This window comes from Lagenorhynchus albirostris, chromosome 1 (genome assembly GCF_949774975.1).
Source record: "Lagenorhynchus albirostris chromosome 1, mLagAlb1.1, whole genome shotgun sequence".
Taxonomy (NCBI): domain Eukaryota; kingdom Metazoa; phylum Chordata; class Mammalia; order Artiodactyla; family Delphinidae; genus Lagenorhynchus; species Lagenorhynchus albirostris.
Genome location: NC_083095.1, coordinates 129,891,436 through 129,912,727, shown reverse-complemented (window position 1 = coordinate 129,912,727; position 21,292 = coordinate 129,891,436). Strand labels below are relative to the sequence as shown.

The 21,292-nt window shown below is 44.9% G+C and overlaps 1 protein-coding gene across 12 annotated transcripts in view; it reads left to right on the top strand.

The window, feature by feature from the left end:
- Positions 1-1,733: 1,733 nt before the first annotated feature.
- Positions 1,734-21,292, top strand: part of PARP6 (poly(ADP-ribose) polymerase family member 6) — a 28,330-nt gene continuing 8,771 nt past the window's right edge. For 4 of the 12 annotated variants that reach the window (XR_009541354.1, XR_009541353.1, XR_009541352.1 and 1 more), the window contains exons 1-17: positions 1,951-2,337; positions 3,190-3,446; positions 5,347-5,548; positions 6,200-6,277; positions 7,265-7,359; positions 7,813-7,873; positions 8,105-8,195; positions 8,629-8,695; positions 11,483-11,632; positions 12,698-12,848; positions 13,473-13,526; positions 15,553-15,648; positions 15,949-16,041; positions 17,268-17,393; positions 18,662-18,727; positions 19,671-19,738; positions 21,034-21,082. Coding sequence is in view for 1 of the 12 variants with exons in the window: in XM_060153404.1 (XP_060009387.1) it covers positions 5,546-5,548; positions 6,200-6,277; positions 7,265-7,359; positions 7,813-7,873; positions 8,105-8,195; positions 8,629-8,695; positions 11,483-11,632; positions 12,698-12,848; positions 13,473-13,526; positions 15,553-15,648; positions 15,949-16,041; positions 17,268-17,393; positions 18,662-18,727; positions 19,671-19,738; positions 21,034-21,082 (1,248 nt within the window). In the remaining 11 variants the exon portion in view is untranslated. The other 8 variants (XR_009541350.1, XR_009541344.1, XR_009541345.1 and 5 more) reach the window with 5 other exon arrangements.

Here is a 21,292-nt window from a genome sequence, read left to right as displayed (position 1 = left end):
GAGTTGGGGGGAAGTGAGGAGGGGAAATCCTGAAAGGTTATGGAATACGGGACTTTGACATTTCACTCATGGGGACAGACCTCCCGTGCTTACCCAAAGTGCTTCTGTTCGAACACTTCCACACAGGCTTGGCTCTCCAAAGCTGCTATGAGGCCCTTGCTGGTGAGTTGTTTGAGGGAGCAGAGCCAACTCCTTCCCCAATGACTCTGAACTTCTACATTCTGCCACTAAGGCTCCAAGTCCTGTTATTTTATATACCTCACTTTTTTCAGTTATTATACACAATGGGTGTAACAAACTAATATTAAGACAGTGTTGAAGCCCAGGCTCAGAGGCCAGGTGAGAAGAGCAGGGATATCAAAAGGAGGGAGAGTGAGAAGGGAGATGCTGAGGTTATCCAAGTGTAAAAAAATCACTGTGAAATTATATATATATATATATATATATATTTACTTATTTATTTGGTTGTGCCGGGTCATGTGAACTCTTAGTTGTGGCATGCATGTGGGATCTAGATCTAGTTCCCTGACCAGGGATCGAACCCAGGCCCCCTGCATTGTGAGCACGGGGTCTTATTCACTGTGCCACCAGGGAAGTCCCTCACTGCAAAAATTCTGACTGAGGCCAGCTCCGGAGGGATAGATATGTCACGTGTTTACATCACTCAGAGCCAAAGCCTTCCTTGTGTACGCTGTGTCTAGCTAAAAAGAGGGAATGAGGAAGGTAAGTAGATATAAGATAAACTTTTCCCCATTAGTGCTGATGGAAAAGAGGGGCACATGGGAGCTCCAAGACACCCAATTCTGATAAGGATGAAGGGAGGTCTGGCCACGTCTCAGGGGAATAACCATAATAACCACGGTTAACAGCTTCCATTTATGGACGACTTCCTAGTCCCAGGTATTCTGCTGGTTACTTTATATGTGTTAGGTTGAACCATATGAAATTTCTGTTTTGTAAAATACAAAGAGTCAAATACCTGCACATTCATACGGTTCGACACACCATCTCATTTCATCCTCACCACAACAGCCCCATTAAACAGATATCACTGTCCCCACTTTACAGATGAGAAAACTAAGACTCAGAAAGTGAAAGTCTTGATTTAAGGCTGCACAATCAGTAAGTGCCGAAACCAAGCTTTGAACCCAGATTGTCCCAATAGAAGGCCAGAGTGCTTTCCAGCACACCACAGCTACCAGGGGAGCAAAAGAGTTAAACTTAAGAATTAAAAAAGGCTGGAACTTCCCTGTCGGTCCGATGGTTAAGACTCTGTGCTCCCAGTGCAGGGGGCTCAGGTTCAATCCCTGGTAGGGGAACTAAGATACCATATGCTGAGTGGTGCAGCCAAAAAAGAGAAAAAAATTAAAAACAAAAGAATTAAAAGACCCTAAGGTGTTACAAACTAGAGATTCTTGGAGTCAGCAGGGTCTCAGGGGGACTGTCTCAATCTTTATCCACCACCCGGGTTCTAAAGTAGAGAGGTAGCCGGAACTGCCTTCCCCTCTCCTTCCTCCCAACCACAAGGGGCGCCAAACGCCAACAGCTTTGCTCATAGGGCCCTCCGTGCACCTGCCGGGCCTGTCTTGTTTCTCCACGCACCCGCCCAGCCCCAAGGGCGCAGGCGCCACCCTCCGCTCCGCACCCCGCTCCAACCAGCGATCACTGCGCAGGCGCCCCAACCAGGCGTCGGGGGAGGTGGTGGGCCTAGGGGTAGGTCGCGTGGCGGTTGGTCCGAAGCGGGCCACGTGGTCACGGTGCCGCCGCGCGAGCGTGCGCAGAGTGGCTGAGCGCGGCCGTGACGGAACGACGAGGCGTGGAGTTGCGCGACCTCGTCCGCCCGGCCCGGCCCCCGCCCCTTGGCTTGCCGCTCCGCCCCCGCGGGGCGTCCCGGGCCGCTAGTTCCCTCGGCGGCGGCCGCGCGCGGCCCGGGGTCGCCGTGAGTACTCACGAGGCCAGCCTGTGAGGCGGCCGCCGCGGGGACGGGGCGGGGCGGCCGGGCCGCGGGAAGGGTGCGGGGCCCGCCCCGCCTCGGCCGGGGTGGATAAAGTGAGGGGCTTGCGCCGGGTGGCTCTGAGGGGCCCTCCTGGCCTTGACAGGCTTCGCTGAAGGCTGGGCTGCTGGGCTGCTGGCGACACAGATCGGGCACAGAGCTTCTTCCCCGGGAGGCAGGTGTTGGGTGTCTTTGGGGTCTCCGGAGGAAACCGGAGAAGAGCTTTTAATTGCTCCTCTAAAGGAGGCCTCAGGGCCTGTCCTGAGAGCGCGGTGGCAGCCAGTGTTCAGAGGCTCACGCCGGCCTCTGCCTCCGCCGGGTACCCTGGATAGCGGGAATCGCAGGTCTGTGGCTTCTCCCCCGCACTCTTTGTTACGTGGCCTAGGCTTTCTGAGAGGAGCACTCGCTGTAGAGCGGAGTAACCTGTTTGCCCAGATACCACAAAGCTGGGAGTCAAACCCAGAGTATAAACGTTGAGATCGGAGGCTTTGACTAGATGTAAAGTTGTCACACCGGGGAAGCGCCCTTGGGCCTAGGCCAGGACCTTTGTCATCCGGACTTGAGGCTTATTTACATTTGGCCTGTCCCCGTGCAAATTCTCCGTTAGCTGCCATCATCCAAAGCACTGAACAACAGACACCCTTCTCTGGGCATTCTTCACACAGTCTGTATTTGGCCTGGCCTTTCTTGAAAGGTTCCCTGCTTTACCTCATTTGGATAAGTTAGATAGGTCACTCTTGCTTAATTCATTAACAACTCCCTTAAGTGGTTGTAACCAAATCACAGGAGGAGTGGCCGTAATTAGAACCTGTCAAATGTGCGTAAGTCCCAATTCCACTTTACTCCTGACCCTAAGCAAGTAGCTTGACCTCCCTACACCTGATTATTCTATACATAACATGAAAGCTTTGAAATAGACCATCTTTCAGGCTTATTCCTCTTTAAAATGTCTGTGATTCCATGAATTCCATAACTACCCACCATTCCCCTTTTCCCACTCTTCACTATTTAAACCCATTCTCCATCTCTCCAGAGAAATGAGATTTGAGATTAGAAATGAGATTTGAGATTAGAAGGTGGGAGTCCCTTTCTCTGAAACAGCCTGGTTTGAAAAAGGTGGTAGTTTCTGAATTGTCTTTTCCCTGGACAGGAAAAATTTCCTCTGAACTACCTTTTTCTCCTTGTGATAACAACAGAAACCAAGCAGCAACAGCCCTTGGAGAGAGACTAAGTTTTCTTGACTTCCACAGTGACAGAGAGCTTGTGAAAGTTGGTACTTCTGGCCTACGCTGTCATCATCCTACCACCCAACCCAAGACAGCCCAGGCTGGACATTAGTGCCTCCCTCTTTATTCCTCTGTGATCATCCAGATCAGCACCTGACTGTTTATTTTCAAATCTCACAAACACAGCCGCCAGATCTTCATATTCTGGTTCTTGGCTGCTCTTGAAGGTGAATGGAGTCTTGCTTTTTAAAATCATTTTTGTATGATTTTTGTCTGCGTAGATGTGTTTAAGTTCTTGTATGTCTCTCCCCTTTGGCTTACGTCTCCAGCAGATGGTTCATTCATTCATTCACTCATTCAATAAATGTGTGTTGAGGGGCTGACATTATAGACAAAAGAGTCAAAGCCTCTACCACCATAGAGCTTACATTCTGGTGGGAGATAAATGCAATAAACAAACATTTTGTACATCAGAGCGTGGTAGATGCTGTGGAAAAAAAGCAAGGAAGGGGGATGGAGAGTGCTAGTATGTTGTGTGTTGGGGTTTTGCTGTTTTATATAGGATAGTCAAGGTGACCTTCAAGCAGAGATCTGAAAGGGTAGAGGAGTAAGCCATGTGGGTATCTGGTTGAAAAGCATTCCAAGAAGGGTGGCCAGCAGGGGCAAAGGCTCTGTGGTGGGAATATGCTTGATAATGTTTGAAGAACAGCAAGAAGACATTTATGGAGTCTTAGTGATAATCTTCCTGTTCACATTTAGAGTTAACTTTTTAGAGAGAGCCCTTACAAGAGTAGACTCTGATTTTTTTTTCTTTTTATGAAAATTTCCAACTATATACAGAAGTAGAGAGTGTAAGAAACCGTTATGTACTCATCATTCAGCTTCGTCAGTAATCAACATTTTGCCATGTTTATTTCATCTCCCCCCCACCCCCCCACTTTTTGTGCTGGAGTTGTATTTTAAAGCAAATCTCAGATATCAGGCCATTTCACCTCTAAACTTCAGTTGCAGTTTCCTTGTGCATTTTTTTTTCTGCATATTGTTTTTGATGGGTCAGTCAGCACTGCCAGCTGGAGGACTGCTGTGCTGTTTGCCCTGGCATTGTGCTTTATAACTCCATTCTGCGTCAGTTACCAAGTTTAAGTTGTTATCTGAGGAACAGACCATAGGCCCTTGGAACACGCAAGGATTTAGAACAGTGGTTCTCAGAATAACTTGGAGGGCTTGTTAAAACAGGTGACTAGACCTCTGGAGTTTCTAATTAGTAGGTCTCAGTAGGGCGTCTGAGACTTTACATTTTTAACAAGTTCCCAGGTGATATTGATGCTGCACATCCACAGACCTTACTGGAGAACCACTGATCTAGAAACCTAAGATTAAATAGAACCCTGTTAAAGACCAAGAACACCTCTGTGTAAGGTTGGAGTGGATGAAACTGAGATAAATGCAGAGCCAAGAAGGCCTAGGACAGTGGTTTTTAATCTTGTGAAAGGGGTAGGGGTTAGTGTTTTTCTGAGCATTTCTAAGGGTCATTATTACATTATTTGGGGAGTAGGTTCCAGGAGGAATCCAGGGCATTATTTTGGCTGTGACAACTCAGACTGTGTCTACCGGAGAATGATCAGTGTTGTTGAGGACTTTTAAACGTAGCTATGCTTGTTATATAAAGGCTTTTATGGATACTGGTGTTAAAAGAGATAATGACTCAATTTGGAGAAGTAACTAGAGGTAAAGAATCCAGAAAAAGAGTCTGCTTCTGATGGTGGTTGGCACTATGAAGAATATTCTAAAATGAACTGACTAGACTGAGTAGCATAAGCATCTGGTCCCACCGTCATCATTTTTGGCTTCGGGGTTGATATAGCATTATGAACTAGAGCAAGAACTTGCTTCAATCACAACTCTCCAGCTGGAGAACAATAATGTCTTATGTTTGTATAGTGCTTTCACGGTTCATTATTTTTAAAGAACTGTGTGTACAAGTGTGTGTACATGCATGCAAGTATGTCTCTGTGTGCAAGTGTCTGTACATATGTATAATAAAAGTGTACCCATAAATGTGTGCTTGTGTATATGCCACCCAGTTATTAAGTGGTGATGAGATCAATTGTTGTCTACTTTCTACAGGACAGTGACTTGTTACCACCACAACAGTAGAGCCTGCCTTCCTCAGCAGATCTCCAGTCAGCCCCTGACATCTCCCCCTCCCTCCCTTGTCTCCCTTTGTGGCCTCCTAAATGCCCATCTCGTTGGCCTGGGTTCAACTGGTGGTATGGAGGGGTGCTGCCTAGCACTGACCTGGGAGTGTGTGTGACCCACTGACCCAATGGTGAGAACTGACTGCCCAACTCTCCAACTGATCATCCAGGGGTAGATGGAACAAAGTGCAGACCTCACGTTTTCCCGGTGTTTTCCCTCCTACCCTTTTGGTAAATAGAGTGGCTATTTGAAGTTAAAGGAAGGAGAAGGGGCATGGAAACAGTATTACTTGGTGTGTGTATAGGGAGCTTTCTTGGGAAGGAAGGGGAGAGTTAAATAAGGGTTAGAAAAGGAGTTATGAGACAAAAGAGCTAGGTATGCTTGAGAGCCATCTTGGGTAATGATCCAGAAGAGGCCAGCTTGTACTAGAACTTAGATATGCTTAGGAATCAACCTTGACATTGAAATCTTCCTCATGCCTCCCCCACTGGCTACCAGAGCCTCAATCATCATACCCCATACCTAAGAAGGCTAAAATTCCCTACTGCTTTCTTCCATGATACCAAGTCAGTGCTAGACCATGGATATGACCAGATTCAGGAAGAGAGTGAGACGCTCCCAAAGGGTGAGGGGAAGGGAGCAAAGGGATTAGGGCCTCAGTTATTCTATCCCAAGGGACCTCCCATTCTTTGTGGAAACCTGTTTCCCATCCTAACCCCACTCTGTTCCGTGGGATAACAGGGACCCAACAAAGGGTTGTATCCTTATTTCTCATCATTAGGACATCAAAGGCCAGTTCTGGAATGATGATGATTCGGAGGGAGATAATGAATCAGAGGAATTTCTCTATGGAGTTCAGGTAAGATTACAGCCCCCAAAACCCGTGATGGATGGTCTAAATGTGTGCTTTTCTCTGGATACATCAAGAATGAAAGATTATTTTGGAGTAGAGATGAAGATACAACGTCAGTGTAATCTGAGGATTGCCTTGTCAATGCTGATTTCATATCTTTGCTCTTGCCTGGAACTCATATCTTTCCCAGTGTAAACTACACCCTCTGTACATGGAGGTTACCCATATCAGGGGTCCGTGGTCCGTGGCCTGTTAGGAACCGGGCTGCACAGCAGGAGGTGAGCGGCAGGCCAGCAAAGCTTCATCTGCCGCTCCCCATCGCTCCATATTGCCCGCCTTACTGCCCGAACCATCCCCATTCCCACCCCCACCCCCACCCTCCACCCCTGCCACCCTGGTCTGTGGAAAAATTGTCTTCCAGGAAACTGGTCCATGGTGCCAGAAAGGTTGGGGACCGCTGACCCATATGTTCTTAGTTGTAAAACATTATTTTCTGGCTATTCCCTCACTAGCCAGCAGGGGTCGTTTCATTCATTAGGGTCAAAATTTTAAAAGATTATTCTACCAATGATTGTTTAATGCTATCACTGCCTAGGGCATGATCCTGAGCAGGAATGTTGGACTCTAGACAGAACCAATCTGAGTTAAATTCTGTACTCTTCAGTCTGTTCTGAGTTCTTACAGAAGGGATCCCTAAGTGTCCTGGTCAGGGTTGAGAGAAGACGCTGAGGCTTAAGGATGTGAACTCCTTAAGCAAAGCCTGCAGTTGGTCTCCTAAAACTTCCTAGAGTGGTGATGGAGGGAGACTTGTCTGTCAATGAGACTTGTCTGGTGGCCCAACTATGGCCACCACCAAAAGCCCCTTCACATACGCAGCTTTTGCTTGTATGTATTGCTGTAGTTTGATATCCCTGTTCTGGATGTTTCATCATGTTCTGTTTTTCATCTCTTCCCCTCTGTCTTTCCCCTCCACCATTTTTCCTCCTGACTTAGGGGAGCTGTGCAGCTGACTTATATCGACACCCACAGCTTGATGCAGACATTGAAGCAGTGAAGGAGATCTACAGTGAAAACTCTGTATCCATCAGGTGGGACTCTACTTCAGGGATGTCAGGGGACTCAGCCACTTCTTTCTGAGTTGTTAAAAGGGTAGAGGTTTTTTCTTTATGGTATGATAGGGGCGCGGGTGGTTAGTGGACCTTGATAAGTTTTGAGCTTAATGATGGTGGGAGTTATTTGGAATACTTGAGGTTGGCTGACAGGAGTAAGTAGGAAAGTATAGCCACTTTTCTTAGAAGTTCCCTCGTATCCTAGACTCCTCTAGGCTGATAGTTTCACCTTTGAGGTAAGAAGGGCTTCTGGCCTGGCAAAGGCCCAGATCATAAAAGTGGCTTCAGGCTGTAGCTAAGAACCTAAATACAGAGCTGCCTTCCACCCTTCCCTCTCCCTTATCCCCAGGCTCAGTTCTCCCTCCACCTCAGTCTCTGTTCCCTTCTTTCTCCCTTAATGAGTCTCACTTGTGGTTGCCTGTATCTCTATAGAGAATATGGAACTATTGATGACGTGGACATTGACCTCCACATCAACATCAGCTTCCTCGATGTAAGTGGTGCTGGTACCTGCCAACAACATGTCTAGTTGGGCTTGTGGATTTTGCCATGTAGGCCTGGAGTCTTGTTCCTGACTGCTGTATTTGAAGCACATATTATTCATGCCTGTTTTTCCTAGATCATCAGCAGACAGTGCTGTGTGCATGTGTGTATCATATAGCGAAAACTTCAAGTCCATTCCTCTCTGCTGCTAAACTAGAAACTATTGACCTTACTCTTTTAGGAGGAAGTTTCTACAGCCTGGAAGGTCCTCCGGACAGAACCTATTGTGTTGAGGCTGAGATTTTCACTCTCCCAGTACCTTGATGGACCGGGTAAAGGCAGTGACTTTGGGCATGTGGGTGCTCTGTGTGTGGTCTCATCCAAAGTCCTAAGTTAACTGAGGTAGAGAAAAACTAGGAGCAAGACCTGTTGGTGTAATCTGTAGGCCATTGGTAGGAGCTTTTCAGTCTCTTCTCATTGGTGTCTTCATACCCTATTGCCTGATAGTCATGCCTTAAAGGCCTTTCTGTTCCCAGATATTACTTATTCCTCCCCTTCCCCTCAACTTCCAGTATAAGTTGAGGCTATCTGAAATTGGTCAGACAGTTCCCAGAATCTACCCTCTGCCTCAGATATTTCCCTTGTCCACCATTATTGTTTAGAGTACCCTTAGAATCTGAGGAAGCTAATCCACTGAACTGGGGCTTTAGACTCCCAGGAGGATAGACATGGATACATAGTAGGAGCTTTCTCTTCTCTTTGCAGAACCATCAATTGAGGTTTTCCAGCCATCAAATAAGGAAGGATTTGGGCTGGGTCTTCAGTTGAAAAAGTAAGAACTTTGATCTTTCTGGTTATGAACATTGAGGGAAAGAGAAATGGACATGTGGATGGACAGGCAGACTCTTGAATGTTTCCTTCCAAAAGTGTATTTCTGAGATATGCCCAAGAAAGACTAAAATAAATTTGGGGAGCCAAATTTATGGTTAGGTAAGGGAGCTTGTGTTTCTGGGGTATCTGGCCTTGAGGCTTCCTGGAGGTGAGAGGTGAAACTCATCAGTACTTAGCATTTAAGGAAAAGTGCAACCCTGGAATTAGAGTCATGCTCATCACATTTCCTCAGAGTGGGGGCTCTAGGATTTCAGACAGTTTTAATTTATTGAATGTGTTGAGCACCTTGCTAAGTATTTGGTATACAATACTGAGAAGTAAACTCAGTCAAGTTCCAAATAGAGTCCAGTGGATACATGTTCTAATACAAGTGAATATGTAAGATTTAGAAAGAACACAGAGGAAGATGTAGGTGTAACTCAGGCTGGTGGCAGGTGGATGAATGAAAGATGAAAGGGAGATGATTACTGGTTTTCAAGGATGGATAAGAGTTGCCCATGTAGACAATGGAGTAAATAACATTTGCAAGGGCATAGTTATGTGAAGCAGCATGTGTGTAGGAAGCTTCAAGTAGTTATGTATTGCTAGTAAAATGCAAGGGGAGAATGGTAGGAACTAAAGTTAAAGCCAGAGAAGCAGGAAGGAGTCCAAATCAGAGAGGATATTGGGCTTTTGGGAGCATTGAAAGGTTTTAGGCAGAGAAAGGACATGGTCAGATTTAGTTTTTAAAAAAACATTCTAGGGCTTCCCTGGTGGCACGGTGGTTGAGAGTCCGCCTGCTGATGCAGGGGACGCGGGTTCGTGCCCCAGTCTGGGAAGATCCCACATGACGCGGAGCGGCTAGGCCCGTGAGCCATGGCCGCTGAGCCTGCGCGTCCGGAGCCTGTGCTCCGCAACGGGAGAGGCCACAACAGTGAGAGGCCCGCGTACCGCAAAAAAAAGAAAAGAAAAAAAAAACCATTCTGGTAGCACTGTGCAAAATAGGTAGGAGGGATGAGATAAGAGACCAGAACTGTTTTAATAGGAGGCATTTGTAGAAGTCCATACATGAGATGATGAAAGCCTGAACCAAAGTACAACTGTAGGTAAGATTAGAGATGAGAGATAGACTAGAGAAATTTGCAGGGTTTAAAATCAATAAGACTTGAAGAATGATTTGGGTATGTTGTATATGATAAGAGCCAAGGAATAGTGGAATATTACTCTTAGGTTTCCAGCCTAGATGTCTGGGTAAATTATAATACCACTCATGTATATGGGGATTTGGAAGAAGAGCACGTTTGTGGGATGAGGACAGATAGTTATTTCCATTTTAAACATGTTGTTTAAAGTTAACTTTAGGATATTCCAGTGGAGATGCTCAATACAGAGTTAGATATGTAGATTTGATACTTACAAGAGAGGTTCAGGTTGAAGTTATATAGCAGTGTATGGGTGAGACTTGCACCCAGTGTAGAATATGAGATTGCTAAAGGAGAGCATGATAGAATGAGAAGAAAATAAAATCAAGGGCAGAACACCCCTTAACCCAGACAAAATAGCAGGAGTAGGTAGAGGAAGAAGAAACACTGAAGGTAGGTCAGAGAAATTGGAGAACAATGGGAAGAGAATAGAGTCAGAGAAGGCAAGGAGGAGCATTTCTACAAGGAGGGCCAGATGCCAGAGAGGATGAGTAAGAGGAGAACTTAGGAGTTTCTGTTGGATTTAACATCAAGGTGAGAGCAATTGTAGTGGAGTGGTGAAGGTAGAAACCAGAATACAGTAAGTATTCTGGAGAAGTGAGTGGCAACAAAATAGAAACAATAAGTGTGGATTAAGAAATTTGGATGAGGATATAAGGGGAAGAGGGAGAGATAGCTAGGCTGAGGTAAAGAAACTTGAAACTTTTTGTAGACTTCAGTAAAGGAACTGACAGGAGAGGGGTATGATTGACAGATCAAGGTCCCATGAGGGGCTGAGATCTAGAGGACAAACAGAGCAATTGATCCTTAATAGGAAGGTTACCTTGTTTCCAGAGAATGGAGGGATCAAGTAAGGGTAGAAATGGAAATAGATTCTGTAGTAGGGTTGCAAAATTATGGAAGATGATGTCTCATGCCTTCAGTTTTTTCTATCGAGAAGAGAGATTATCAGTTGTAGGTGAAGTTAGGAGCTTAAAGAAGGTGATAAGGATTTAGAATAATAAGGTAGAGTGATACTAGAGAGAACTGATCAAGGACAAGTGAAAGGACTGACAAGACTAGCTGAGGGCCCAGCCCAAGTTGGAAACAATAAATTTGGGGATGTAATGTTTTGCCTAACAATGTCATACCCTTCGTGTCCCTTGTCCTTTTCTTCACTATTCATAAGGCAGAGGGTGGTACTCACCACTTCTGTTCCACTTTCAGTATAGCTCTTCTTGGCAGTAAATTGCCAGGTTCACAGCCTTTGAAGACTCACCTTTGAGATCTCCCTCTAAAGGCAAAGCATCTAAGAATTTTTCTGGTCCATTAGACTAGGTAAGGGAGTGGGAATTTACCCACGAAGGTAAAGAGGTACTTTAGGACAGTACATTTCCATGTGCTAAGAGTATTATCAGTGGGGTCTTGAGACACACCTTCCCCTACAACAACTAGCTTTGCAGTCCCTGGGTCTGAATTTTAGATTAGTTGCCTTTCATAGTCCTATTTCTTGACCTGGGCTTCCCCTGCCTGAGCTTCTCTAAGCCTGTTGCTCTTTAATTCTTTAGGATCCTGGGTATGTTTACATCCCAACAATGGAAACATCTCAGCAACGATTTCTTAAAGACCCAGCAGGAGAAGAGGCACAGCTGGTTCAAGGCAAGTGGTACCATCAAGAAGTTCCGAGCTGGCCTCAGCATCTTCTCACCCATCCCCAAGTAAGTTTCTCCATGAGCTGATTATCTCTAATCACTGTAATCTCAACTAAGCCTCCACCTTACTTTCTTGATTATGTAAATTATTCTATCCTCTTCCTAGGTCCTCTAAATTCTGTACCTTTAACTACTAATACCACCCACATGGTCCTGTCCCCTATGTGTCTTTACCCTTCTACTCCTGACCCAGTAGTCATATCTCGTCCTTTATGTAAAACACAGTACCTAGCTCATGGTACATGTTTGGAGAAATGTATGCTAATCTCTCCATCTTTACTTTCTTCAACACTTATCCTTATTCCCTATCCTAAGGAGGCAGAGTCAGAGCTAATAGGCCCCAAGTCCTTGCTCTTATGGAAGGGCACATTTATTTATTACTTAGGTTCTGGAAATAAATATTGCTCAATTCTTTGATCCTAGGCCTACATATATCCCCCCTGGTGCCTTCTGATCTTCCCAAAGGCAAATACAAACCCAGATTTGTAGTTTTCCAGGTGCCATTATTGACAGACAGACATTAGGCTCTTTGGGGTCCAACTATTTGTGGCCTAGTAGTTTAATCACACACACACACACACACACACGCACGCACGCACGCACGCACACACACACAAAGTGAAACAGGCATCCTCTCCACGGTATCATTCCTTACCTGGCCTAGATGCTGCAGAGAATGACCTAGGCTTTGCCTTTGCCTGCCCTTCATGTTCCAATCTGAAGAACACATAGATAATGACATAAAAATCAAACCAGTTGTGTAGTGATCTACTTGCTTTGACAGTTTGATCCAATGGAACTTTCCTCAGATATGAGTTGCTCTTTGGCTTAGGTCATTTCATCTATTCTTATCTCCAGACCTCTTCTTTTTTTTCTTTTTTTTTCTTTTTCTTTCCGGTCATGCCACGTGACATGAGAGATCTTAGTTCCCTGACCAGGGATCAAACCCGCACCCCCTGCATTGGAAGTGCGGGGTCTTAACCACTGGACCCCCAGAGAAGTCCCTCCAGGCCTCTTCTAGTGCTCATACTGAATCCTCAGTCTCATCACTTCTCTTTGCTCTGTGTTCAGGTCTCCGAGTTTCCCTATCATACAGGACTCCATGCTGAAAGGCAAATTGGGTGTACCAGAGCTTCGAGTTGGACGCCTCATGAACCGTTCCATCTCCTGCACCATGAAGAACCCCAAAGTAGAGGTGTTTGGCTACCCTCCCAGCCCCCAGGCAGGTCTCCAGTGCCCCCAGCACGTGGGCCTCCCTCCCCCAGCATGGACCTCTCCTTTGGTACATGGCTGAGGAGGGTTTGACTTGGGTGTCAGAGGGTGGGAGGGGAAATGTGGGAATACAGCTTCTCAAAATGGGGTGGGGGTCTGGTTGTCCAGGCATCATAAACCAAACCTGGGCATGAATCATGAGTGAGTAGACTGGAACACATTTTTTAATAGTTGAGAACTTATATCTGAACAGTCTGGCAGGCTTCTCTGATAGTATGTCATGAAGCAGAGAGTCTGGGGTTGGGCATCCCACGGAGATGTCATGTATGATTTTGTTAGGTTGTGGTTAGGACTTGGTAGTCAGCTACTTTACAGACCTATTCCACCTACTTTGAAGGGGTTTAAGGACAGGTGAGTCTTTTTTGTTTTGTTTTGTTTTTTCTGAGGTGAGTCTTTTTTAAGAACCTTGGCAAAAATGTCTGAAGGTCTTCTCTGCAGCTTGGGGATTACTTAGACTGATCAGCGTTAGGGCTTAGCTACTTTAAGAGAATTTTAGGTAGTGGGCGTGAGTGAGGTCTTTCTAGTCACCAGCTTCATAGGAGGTTCATGGAGTCTGTCTTTTTCCTCTCATCAGGTCAGTGGTCACTGCAAAAACATCCCCACTCTGGAATATGGATTCCTTGTCCAGGTAATCAAGTCCAAAGGTTCATTCCAAAGCCTTTCCCCTGTTTTCTGACCCATCTGATCCCCTAACATCTCCCAGCTCTTCAGTCAGTTAGCAAACATTTCCTGAACTGTTCTGCTTCCAGAACTATACTGAGTGTTGTGTGGATAGGAGAAAAGAAGGCATAGTTTCCACCGTCAAGAAGCTTATAGCATTATTGGGAAGACAACGCTTATAGACCACTTACGATCAAGTGCCAAATGAGACATTGCAAATGTTAAGTGCGCTGGTGCCAAGATGAGAGAAGGATTGACACTGATTTTCTTATGATCCCGCACATCCTTGCTCAAGTGGGCTTCACTTTTCCTCACAAACTTTCACTGCTTAGCCGCTTCTGGTCATTTGCTTCTTTTTAAACCCTCTTTATTTTCCAGACATGGACATGGTTTCACTTTTTTTTTTTTTTTTAATTTTTATTTTTGGCTGCCTTGGGTCTTTGTTGCTGTGCACAGGCTTTTCTCTAGTTGCAGCAAGCAGGGGCTACTCTTCGTTGCGGTGCGCCGGCTTCAGTAGTTGTGGCACTCGGGCTCAGTAGTTATGGCTCGTGGGCTCTAGAGCACAGGCTCAGTAGTTGTGGCGCACGGGCTTAGTTGCTTCGTGGCATGTGGGGTCATCCTGGAGTAGGGCTTAAACCCGTGTCCCTTGCATTGGCAGGTTTATTCTTAACCACTGTGCCACCAGGGATGCCCCATGGTTTCACTTTTGCATCTCCATTATCTTTGTTCATGTCATTCCCTCCACTGACCTTTCTCACTATATCTGCCTATTGCAGTCAAGTCTCAGATGCCAGCTTTTCCATAAAATCTTCTCTGTTACTTGAAATGTATTAGCTGGAAGTGTGTCTCCTCTCATTGAACTCTTTTGATGCTTTTTGTTTTATATGACATTGATGTGTCAGGTACCATATGCTGCCTTGAATTGTAATTAAGTTGTGTACATACCACATCTTCTCTGTTGGAGTATGGGGTCTGAGAAGACAGTCTTTTATGTTATTGAATAATCAAGGAGACCTTTCACTGAGCTAAGTGCATAGTAGGCATTCAATAAATCTGCATTAAATGAATGAATAAAAGCCCTTGCATGTCCATTTACCATCCCAAAAGTTTGTGAAATGGGAACAATTTGATTTACACACAAAGTGTACATGGTTGCAAAAGCCATGTTAAGACAGAGTGTATAAAAAATACTTTAGGGGCTTCCCTGGTGGTGCAGTGGTTGAGAGTCCGCCTGCCGATGCAGGGGACACTGTTTCGTTCCCCGGTCTGGGAAGATCCCACATGCCGCAGAGCGGCTGGGCCTGTGAGCCATGGCCGCTGAGCCTGTGCGTCCGGAGCCTGTGCTCCGCAACAGGAGAGGCCACAACAGTGAGAGGCCCGCGTACCGCAAAAAAAACAAAAAAAACCCAAAAAAACCACTTTAGGATATTGCTGCATGAGCTCTGGATTTGTGCTGTCTTCCCAGCACAGAGTTTTATCTATGGTCTTGATCAGTTTACAGGCTGATTGTTCTAGGTAGTTAAAATGGCTTCTCAGGCATCTGATCATGGACTGAATACTCACTTGTCACATGGGGGCAATCTGTAATTACTACAACTAATGTTAATAGTTTGATTAGTACTTGTTTATAAAATACTTTCCCAGAAATCATCTTTTTACTCTCAGTACCTTTGTGAGGTGAATAATGTCCACTTTGTAAATGAAGAAACCAAGGCTCAGGTTAATTGACTTGCCCAAAGTTATATATGGTATTAAGTAGTAGGGGGGGAATGTTAACCCAGGTCTTCTACCATGGCTGATCTTATTTTTATTATACTATATAGTCTTAGCTCTAGAGTTAGGCTATCAGTTTAACTAAGTGCAGGATCCAAGAACAGATGCTACCTTAGGCACAAGGCTGGGAGGTAGGAGAGTAACTGGAAAAGAAGTTCACATTATTTCCTACATCTGGGTCTGGGCTTCCAAAAGATAAGTAGAATCTCTTCTCTCCTCAGATCATGAAATATGCAGAGCAGAGGATTCCAACATTGAACGAGTACTGCGTGGTGTGTGATGAGCAGCATGTCTTCCAGAATGGGTCCATGCTCAAGGTATATGCCTCTATTTCGTAACCCTCTTTCTTGCACCCTTAGCTGAGGCCCCTTAATTCCTCATCTCTCCATTTTTCCTTTCTTCCTGGATCTATGGTAAAGGTAGAATTCTGTCCACACTCCTTGAGACTCTAGAAATAATTGTTTTTCTCAGAAAGCAAATCTCAGCAGTCCTATTTGGAAAGATGAGGTTATGTGAATATCAATCTAGAGTTGTCTGAGGTCAGGCACCCCTCTTGCACTATGATACCTTCTTATTGGACACCTCCTGCCATCACCATCTCTAATATGTCCATTCAGCCAGCCGTCTGTACTCGTGAACTGTGCGTTTTCTCCTTCTACACCTTGGGAGTCATGTCCGGAGCTGCAGAGGAGGTGGCCACTGGAGCAGAGGTATGGGGGAGGGAAAAGCTGCTGGGGAATTGGGATCAAGAAAGGCTGGGGAACACAGCAGTTTCACTGCTTGGAACTTAATCTCCAGAAATGCTTTTCTGTGTAAGGATGTTCACTATAGTATAAAAAACCCCACTATAGTGGGTTTTTAAAAATATTTTACTTATTTACTTTTTGGCTGCGCCACGTGGCTTACAGGATCTTAGTTCCCCGACCCGGATTTGAACCTGTGCCCTGGGCAGTGAAAGCGCAGAGTCCTAACCACTGGACCTCCAGGGAATTCCCTAGTATTGTTCATAATAGTTTAAAAAAAAAAATGGATACAAGCCCCTCTGTACAGGGTCCAGTTAAAGAATGATGGTATGTCCTTTGCAGTAGAAATTTTTGGATAGAAAATTATAGCATATATAAAAAAGAAAACACAACAGTATGTATAATACAATCCTTTTTTTTTTATTGCCTATATAATAAAATAACAGTTTCTGTAGGGAAAATATCTGGAAGAATATACATCAAACTTAGCAGTAGTTACCTGTGAGGAGTGAGATTTGGGGGCAAGGGGATGATTTTTCTCTTTTTTTAATCACCCTTTTAAACATTGTTCTTGAATTTTTATAATGAGGTTATATTTTCTAATGAAAAAATCATAAACATTTGTCTTTTTTTAATTTTATTAAAATATAGTTGATTTATAATGTGTTAATTTCTGCTTTAGAGCAAAGTGATTCAGTTATACATATATATACATCCATTTTCATAATTCTTTTCCATTATGGTTTATCAGAGGATATTGAATATAGTTCCCTGTGCTATACAGTAGGACCTTGTTGTTTATTCATTCCATATATAATAGTTCGCATCTGCTAATCCCAAACTCCAAATCCATCCCTCTTCCACCCCTCATATTTGCTTTTAAAAAGAGAAATGCTGGGCTTCCCTGGTGGTGCAGTGGTTGAGAGTCTGCCTGCCGATGCAGGGGACACGGGTTCGTGCCTTGGTCCGGGAAGATCCCACGTGCCGCGGAGCTCCTAGGCCCGTGAGCCATGGCCGCTGGGCCTGCGCGTCCGGAGCCTGTGCTCCGCAATGGGAGAGGCCCACGTACCGCAAAAAAAAAAAAAAGAGAAATGCTGAGCACCTCCAGAAGGTAGACCTATGCTGGGTACTGTGTGACTCCCAGCACTGGGAAATCATTTAGCTTTTGCCCCCTTTCTCTCCTTTCTCTTAAGGTGGTGGATCTGCTGGTGGCCATGTGTAGGGCAGCTTTGGAGTCCCCTAGAAAGAGCATCATCTTTGAGCCTTATCCCTCTGTGGTGGACCCCACTGATCCCAAGACTCTGGCCTTTAATCCTAAGGTATAGTTGCTTGGGAAGAAAATCAGGACTCAGGAACAGAGGTGTTAAAAGACAGTGGAAGACTTTGGGCTGTCATTCCAACAGCTTGGAATAAGGGGACAGAAGAAATGGAGCACTTGTTTCTTGGGAACTCTTGCTTTAGCCGTTTTAGTGAATAAATAACTAAACATAACTAATAATATAAGATCAATAATAACTTCTGAGTTTCTCAGAAGAAGGGGAGAACGATTAATATTAGTTATGTTATGATAGGGAATAATACAGACTTTGGAGCCAGACAGACCTTGATTCCATTTGAGGTTCTGCTACTCCCTAGCTGAATGGTGTTAGGCAAATCACTTAACCTTTCTGAACCTCAATTTCCTTATCTGTAAAAAGGAGATAATATCTACTGTTATAAAAATGGGAGATAATATATATAAAATATTGTATAAGTTAGGGTTCTCTAGAGAAACAGAACCAATAGAAGATATTTAGAGAAAGAAATTTATTGTAAGGAATTGGCTCATGTGATTATGAAGGCTGAGAAGTACCAGGATCTGTAGTGGGCAAGCTGGAGATTCAGGAGAGCTGATGGTGTAAGTTCCAATCCAAAATCCAGCAGGCTTGAGATCTAAGAAGAGCTGATTTTTCAGTTCCAGTCTGAAAGTAGGAAAAGACCAATGTCCCAGCTCCAGGCAGTCAGGCTGGAGAAGTTCACTCTTACTCAGCTGTTTTGTTCTATTCAGGCCTTCAGCTGATTAGATGAGTCCCACCTGAATAGGGATGGCAGTCTCCTTTACTCAATCTGCTATTCAAAGGTTAGTCTCCTCTAGAAACCCATTCACAGCCACACCCAGACACACCCATGGCCCAAATTGACACAATTGATGATTGACAAAATTAACCATCACAAGTACCCAGCACAGTGCTTCACTATTACTCTCATTGCTATGGATCAGGCACTATACCAGGTTCTTTACATACGTTATTTAATCTTCAGGTCATCTCTCTGAGGGTAGTGGGAATTTTTATCATCACTTACATACAGGGATACTGAGGTTCTAAGAGGTTAAGTAACTTACCCTATTACTCTCAGCTGGTAAAAAAAAAACTAGCATGTGATTCTAGAACTTTTTGACATGAAATCTGTGTTCTTTCCATGACATACTGTGCTGTTTCCCTGGGGCCTAGAATTATTTTGTACATCTGGCCCATCCTTTTCATCATGTCTTACTCTCCTCCACTTTTGTTCATCTGGTTCTTCTCTTCCCATTGATTCTCCACAGAAGAAGAATTATGAGCGACTTCAGAAAGCTCTGGATAGTGTGATGTCCATCCGGGAGATGACCCAGGTATTCTACCCTCTGCCTGTCCCCTGCCTGCCCACTCAAGTGCCCTGTTCTGTTTGAAATTCATGCAAGTGGAGTGAAGATGTAGAGATGCTACTCAAATCCCTCACTGTATTCTCCTTAGTTTTCCCTCTTTAGCCTTCTCAGTCTTTGTTCTCTGTTTTGTTAGCTCTGTTACTCCTATTTCTCACTCCTTATGTATCTCTCAACCTTTACCTTTGCTGCTAATTCCTTCACAAGTTGTTCCTATTTAATGTTTTTTCCATAATTCTTAGGGCATTAGAGAAGCGAGGGAAAGACCTCTGTCCAGGGTTGGGAGGGTGAGGAGGGGGGCTTGGAGGTAAGGAACTAGACCCAGGGGCCTACATCTTCTATCCTTCTAGGGGTGGGGCAGCCACATGGAGCAGTGACCATCCTTTGACTCAAGGCTGTCTCTCACCAGACTTCCCCACCCCTCGTCTGCAATCTCTGCATGAATAGACATTCATTTGTACTCACATTTACAGGTGGGCCTCTTCTCAGCAAATCCTATATATCACAGTTCAGATTAACACATAACATACACCCAGGAGGGATGATTTACTTGTCAGAAGGACTGTTATGTTTTTTGTAAAGTTTTACCACAGGATTCCTTAGCCTAATCTTTCTGGGACATTGATTTTATTTATTTATTTATTTTGATTTATAATCAACTTTTTAGGGCTGTAGGAATTGCATAAAATGAGGGAGACCCACCTGCATGTTGTTTTGTAAGCATTTTCGGTCATTTTCATATTTATTTATGAGTCTTCCCAACCTGACTGGGGTCCTTGAGGGTGGGAAGCCCATCTCCTCTTGGTTTGGTATGGTCTTCAGTGCCTACCTTGCCCTGGGCCCTGATAGTCTGTGGAAAGTGGGAGGGCTCCCATCTCTCCTGGGAGATAACCTTACGGCCATTGTCTTACAGGGCTCATATCTGGAAATCAAGAAGCAGATGGACAAGCTGGATCCCCTGGCCCATCCTCTTCTGCAGTGGTATGAGTAGAATGGTTCATCCTTTGGCGGGTGGGGGAATGGGGCATAGTATCAAACATGGAGCCTACACCTTCTCTTAGAGGTGGTTTCAGCATCCTTCCCAAGGTTATAGATATTATGGCTGCTCTTTCTTGGGTTTTACTGATACACCTGCCCTTGACAGGAACTCAGATCCTACAAAGAGCCCACAAATTCTAATGTGATGTCTCAAGTTCTCTTCAGGCATTTCTTGTTTCCCAATAGGTTTTTGAGTGCTGCTTGCATGTCGGAATTAACACTACATTTCAGTTAGGGTTTCTATGCATGCAGAGAAGTCTGTCTCCCTCTTCTATGCCCTTTCCATATCTCAAGCCCTTCCTTGTTGATGTTGACTGTCCAGAGACTTGAAGCACTATTATTACTCCCTTCTCCTAGCAAAGGTTCTGACCTTTCTCTACTTCCCTCCACCCCTTGCCCTCCCTCCCTGATCTTGATTTCTGTTCTCTTGATTTCTCTTCTCTTTCCCTGACATAGCTTTCCCCTTCTAGCTTACTTCCTTCTGTCTAGTCAGCCTTTGACATTAGTACTTTCTCAATGCAACATGCTCCCTCTTAGTATGAGGAATGACCAGGCATAGACCATCCAGGATGGCATCACAGGTACATGAGTGAAGCACAAAAGAAAAAAACCATGTCCACTATAAGAGATAATACTCCCTTGCTGAGCCCTCAACAGTTTATGCCTTTGTTCTCTCCTATCCTCGAAGTTCAGTCTACATATGGCCCAGTCTGTCCCCAAATCCTCAGGAAGTTTGTTCTAGTTTCTTCTGTTTTTTTTCTGCAGCTCAAACAATAACTTTCCATTCCCCTCATCTCTGAGAGCCTTCAGCCTTCCTTTGAGCTCAGGCAGGATGGCTCCTGAGCCCCAGTTCTAAGTTTCTAAATCCCAAGTGTAAGTTGTCACCATTCTAATACAGACCCTACCTTTCTAACTTTTTTTGGTAGCTGACCTCTTGTGCTGACCTTTTGTTCTATCCTTTTCTCTCCCTAGATGTAGCAGCCCACCTCCCACTTCTCTCTTTCTTTCATCCATTGTGTTTACCCAGTAACTTGCTGGTCCCTGGTCAGTAGCTTCGCTTTTACATTTTTATACACAAACATTACCACCCACAGGAATATCTAGATAGTGTCCTGGACTCAAACAGCCCTGGAATCCTTGCTTGTTCTCCCAGGGGCAGAGCAAGGCTGCTGCTTTGTTCAGGATGGCCTAACCACACACTTATTCTACCTTTTTGTTTTTTCTCTGTTTTGTCCTAGGATCATCTCTAGTAACAGGTCACACATTGTCAAACTACCTCTCAGCAGGGTAAGTGACCATTCTCCCTCTAAACACTAAATTTCTGGTGAGGGGCAGGGAGGGGCTCCAAACCAGCTAACTGAATTGGTCCTAGACCTGCCTGGTTGGGCTTGTCTCAGTAGTCTTTGGGCCTACACATATTTCCTTTCTTTGGGGTCAGTGCAAGCCTAGTTTGCTCCCTTCCCTCCCTGATCTCCATTTCTGCTCTGTTTTCCTGAC